Here is a 5,303-nt window from a genome sequence, read left to right on the forward strand (position 1 = left end):
CTTTGAAGTCTAAAAAGTCTTTTAACAAAAGAAAGAACTATCCTACCCAGTGATCACCATCTTTTCTCCAACTCCCCTTTCTGTGTTTTTAAACCAGATTATAGCCTGGTGACTACCATCTGAGTAAGGTGGCAGCAGACTTCTCCTAAAGCAACCATCATGGCTATCCCATGTCAACAGTAGATGAGGTTGCCTTTGACAAGTCTTTGTATCCAGACAGTACTCCTTTAACACAGCAAAATCTGACACCCACCTGACATAGAATTCTTAACATTTTTGTTAAACACACAGCAATATCCAAAAGTGAAGACTTTATACTTTATTGTACTCATATACATGGACCAAGAAGATAGTTTGCACCACTTAATCTAGCTAGCTTGTTTAGTTGTTGGTTTTTTTTTTTTTAAGTAGAAAAGTTACAGGCTGTAATTTAGCCAAAGCAGTCATGCTTCAATGTCTTCATGGCTGGAGATTAGACTAGACTTTTAATGGTCTCTTCCAGCTTCTCTTTATTGGCCCCGGAGAACTCCTGCACCTGTAAAGAGAGATTGATTTTTAGAACTCTTGCATTCAATGCTTCTTAACATTAGTTGCATAGCATCCAGTCACATATGCACCTATTCAATTCTGCTAAAACCTAAAATTTTTCCCATCCTCAAAACGGAGTATTTTGCAGATATCCATGTATTTATTTCCCACACAACTCATGCGAAACAAAATACTATCAAAATTCACTTCCAGACTACCATTGATCCTGAATCTAGATTGTGGAAGACTCAAAGAGGCTTAAAGAGACTCTGAAGGTCCCCACATATCAGAGGCAGCTTAGAAGTCACCTTGGCTTGCTCAGGACCCTACCAATCAAATTCTGGAAGGACTGTTCCAAATGACCTACCCCTGCACCTGGCTTCTCCTTTGAGAACTGTTCTTTTTGCAACTTACAGGGAAAAATGATAGAGGCAACATTCCTCCGCTGTCTCAAAACCAGCAGCTCTGTCTTCCTGTATCTACAGGGGTACAAGGTACAGAGCAGACTACACTACAGGCCATGAAACTTCTTGCTTGATATAAAAAGCAACACATTGACTGTCATGCTGTAATCACAATTCTTCCAATAACATCACAAAGTTGTGTAAGTTTACCCTAACAGAACTGTCAAAGGTTCAGACTGACCCCATACTGAACTGAAAGCCACCCTACATGTGACACTCAACTATACAGGGTATAATTCCATCCCCTTCAGCCATGAAACTTACATCCAAGCACTGTTTTCCTTTAGAAAAGCCTACCTTCAGCTTGCTCGGCAAGCTAAAAGCCTAAGACAACACATGCAGCTCAGGAAGTTCAGGCACAGAGCTAGTCAAACTGCCCTGCACAGGCAGCCCACTGTGCTGTCAGAGCACAATCTGCGTCCCATCTCAACCATCTCTTGGCAGTGCAGACACAAGAGGTCTGTTCAGTCCTTTAACAGGGACAGGACCTTCACTTCAAAGATTATACAGCCTCTGTGTGAAATAAGCTAAACAGTTGTCTGTTGTATATAACCTCAACCAGGTTAGAGACTTCTGTTTGGGTGGGATTCCACAGGCACCTATAGTCATGTCTCTGCTTGAACACAAGCTGCATCCAGATGACAAACACTGACCAAGTAAAGAGCAGGGTGCTAGGCAGATAGACCAGCAGTCTTAACACTGACATCTCACCCCGCTATCTCTCATGAAGCTCAGCCTGTAAGATTCACCTGTAACTAACTCAGTTCACTACCTGTGAACAACAGTTTGCATCACCAGTTAACTGCTGGTTACATTTGCTGTGGTACTAAGATGAACTTGCTTGCTCTCAGGAGTGCCTTAATGCTAGTGGTGCCACAGAGACATAATCAAGAGAAGGCAGACTAAGTAGTCCAACACTCCCAATCTTCTTTGAAGTGTTTAGCTCGCCTGCTCCAGTTCCAAAAAAGCAGAGCCTACCTTCTTTCCGTTCTTGTAGAACTGGAACGTTGGCATGCACTTCACATCACAGTGTGAAGCGACATCCTGGAAGAGACAAAAAAACAATTTTTCAACTGGGTATATTCTCAAGGATGTTGAATTTAGAACCCACTCTAGCTGACTTCTGTTTAGGTAACAGAGCAAAGTCACTGCTGCTCGAGATAAAGTAAAAAGCACTTTGCTTGTCCACCACTAGCAAAACCAGTGCAGTATTAACATCTCCCTGAAGTAAGCCTTAAAGATCCCCTCTTCAACATTTAGTTCATGCAATAGCAAAAACCTTAATCTTAACCTGTACTCTGTGTTTGGAAAAAACCTCTGCATCAAAACAGAGGTCTGTTTGTAGGACACAAGAGCCCTATGGCAACTCTTGGGCTTCCATGTAACATTTTTCAAGTACCTATTTGGCAATGCTGAAACTGCAATACCGCAGACATTTTATTGCACTTAATTCAAGACCTAATTTCATTTTTAATGAAAGACAAAACAGTGCCAAGAGCAGTGGAGACACCAGACAGATCAGTAGGTTGTGAACCATTAGGTTTAATGAAGATTGCATCAAAGCAGCTTAAGACCTTAGATTAATGCTCCCTCCCAAAGTAAAGGGTCAGTGCTCCCAAGTTATCTGACACATGCCATAGGACTTCAAGGGTGCTGATAACCAAGGCAGTTTGTTCTGTTCAGGTATTCTCAAAAAAAAAAAAAAAAAAAAAAAAAAAAAAAAAAAAAAAAAAAAAAAAAAAAAAAAAAAAAAAAAAAAAAAAAAAAAAAAAAAAAAAAAAAAAAAAAAAAAAAAAAAAAAAAAAAAAAAAAAAAAAAAAAAAATCATTCTTTCCAGCTAAATCCCTATGTTTCAATTTTAAGTTGAAGTAAATTCCCGTTTTTAGTGTGTGTGAAGACATTTTGAAGAGAAGTCTCTGTCACTTGTGTGGAAGTCCTTAGCTGTCTTCCCTCAGCACCACCCCACAGCTTACCTGGGCATCATCCACATCGATCTCTATGAACACCACATCACCATACTTCTCACACAAACTCTAGAAAGAAATAAAAATAACTATGCAGTTGCAATGTTCCAGGAAAGCTTCCTGAAAAGATGCATTCATATAAATTGAAAGGCTGGTGCTGCTTAAACTGCTAGTGATACATGCTTTATTATCTTAAAGCAGCTATTTTACTACCACAGCAAAAATTTTCTATTCTGCTCCAGACTTTCTGGAAGAGTCTGTGGAAATCTGTTCTTCCCACAAGGACCCACATATCCCAAGACATAGGTGGAAGGCCTTCTCTTGCAGCCTTTAGCTGATCACCAAAAGATGCTACTGTTTCTCCTACTTTATCAGGAGATAACATGGCCACCTAAACACAGCTGGAGAAGTTACATTAACTGTTTACAGAAGGGTAAGCATTGTTTCCTCTCTGTATCCTACTGCTTGAAGCAATGCAACTGGCAGGTCTCTGCAGACCTGAAATACATTTAAGCACCAGGACAAAAGCTAAACCTTATATTAGTTCCCAGCTATATCAAAGGTCAGTCTATTTTACTTGGTAGTCTTAAAAACAGATACTTCTGCAACTTCTTTTTCCAGGAAATGATGGCAATCACATAAGGTAAAAGGAATTTTCCTCCATGTTATTGTCAAGCAACACAAACATTTATATACAGTTTAATGCAGAAATAAACCCAGAAAAACTACTTACATGGAAAAAGGGCTTGATCATTTTGCATGGTCCACACCACGTGGCAGAGAAATCAACTACTATAAGCTTCTCACCAGCAGATTTCAGTTCTGCCTCAAATTCAACCTACAAAAAAAAAAAAATATTGAACACATTAATGATTCCCCCCTCCTTTCCTAAATAAGACTAATCCCAATGATGGCTTGCTCTCAGACCTAACACACTAATCATTATGGCAGCTCTTAAACACTTAACTGGGTTATTTGTACCATCATGTAAGTGCTTCAATATGAATTGCTTTCATTGGTGTTAGCAGCAGTCAGTGTCTTATGACTCTCCAATTAGAAAACAGCCAAAATGCTCAGTCAGTCTAACTCACTGAATTGTGGGAACAAGCTAGAAATTCTCTAGTTATGATGCTCAACTCTGCCAGCTCTGTGTTGTCCCCTAAATGTGATCCTTACTGTTTTTCATAATCCAGATCTCATTTCTGGATTGGTAGCAAGACTTACTTTCTTCTGGGACAGACCTTCCTTTGCAGAACTTGAAAAGGACAGAAACAAACCTTTGTACAGTCCTCCACTTTGGTGACTTTTCCAGTCAATAGCTAACATTAAAATGATATTGTGTGTTTTACTCTAAAGCATGTTTTTGAAAGCAACCTCATAGGATAGTTATTTTGCCAAGTGAACCCACATTTGACATCACTAGCCAAAGCAATGCTACACATACAGACTACACAAATAAACACCCAATACTTATTCAGAGTCGTCAAATCTGTGTGTTACACTTAGTCACACCAATCATCTGTGGACAATATTCCTTGGAACTAAACATTCTTACATGCCATTACTCATTTTTGCTGGTCAAAAAGTGAATGCTTTGATAGAACTGAAAGACATTAAGAGCAATAAATACTTGCATGCTAGCAAAAGGCTAACAAATATCTCAGGCAGAAGCAGAAAGTGCTGGCCACCTACTTCCTGACACTATCAAAGAAAGTACAAGCCACTTCAATGATTTTCAACTTCGTTTTCTTGGCAATCAAGCTTCAGGAGAACTGTTAGTATAAACTTCAAAAGATAGCTGCTTTAGTCCCCCCAGCTTAAGAGAGCAAAGCACTGGAGTCCTGTCAGCAACAGCTGACTGAAAGGAGTGTGGTTACTTGCCAGATGTACACAGGGGTTGGTTTTGCAGTGCAGGAGGAGTTAACTAATTCATACCAGCTTCTGCAATCAGCCACAATAAACTGAGACTTGACTCTAGTAAGCTAAAGAATGTCATGCAGGTGAGGAGCCAAAAGTGCACACAGTCAAACTGGACACGAGTGTATTTAACATGCAAGCAGAGATCCTGCATGAACATTCTTATGTATGTATAATCCTATGTGAAAGTCTCCACAGCTTCCTGTAACTTTCAAATACACTCAGCTTTACATCTCCCTGTTAACAGACTTTTTCCCTCCCCACGTAGCTCTCTTCAGAGATACCCATCCATGTTGGTTTTTCTATCCTCGCATCTTGGACATCACAGCTACTCTGATACAAGATCTGTTGTAACACTGCACACCACGTACTCTCATTCTGAAAGAGATGGGAACAGTTAAGTTTTCCTGTCTCCCTACCTTCCCCTACT

At 39.8% G+C, this 5,303-nt stretch overlaps 1 protein-coding gene across 1 annotated transcript in view; it reads right to left on the bottom strand.

The window, feature by feature from the left end:
- Positions 1 to 296: 296 nt before the first annotated feature.
- Positions 297 to 5,303, bottom strand: part of LOC103611653 (thioredoxin) — a 5,383-nt gene continuing 376 nt past the window's right edge. The window contains exons 2-5 of the mRNA XM_017728280.1: positions 3,690 to 3,794; positions 2,966 to 3,025; positions 1,971 to 2,036; positions 297 to 535 (exon numbers count right to left, since the gene is read on the bottom strand). Coding sequence (XP_017583769.1) covers positions 473 to 535; positions 1,971 to 2,036; positions 2,966 to 3,025; positions 3,690 to 3,794 — 294 coding nt within the window. The 3' untranslated portion in view covers positions 297 to 472. The remainder of the gene's footprint in view (positions 536 to 1,970; positions 2,037 to 2,965; positions 3,026 to 3,689; positions 3,795 to 5,303) is intronic.

This window comes from Corvus brachyrhynchos, unplaced genomic scaffold, assembly GCF_000691975.1.
Source record: "Corvus brachyrhynchos isolate BGI_N302 unplaced genomic scaffold, ASM69197v1 scaffold90, whole genome shotgun sequence".
NCBI classification, from domain to species: domain Eukaryota; kingdom Metazoa; phylum Chordata; class Aves; order Passeriformes; family Corvidae; genus Corvus; species Corvus brachyrhynchos.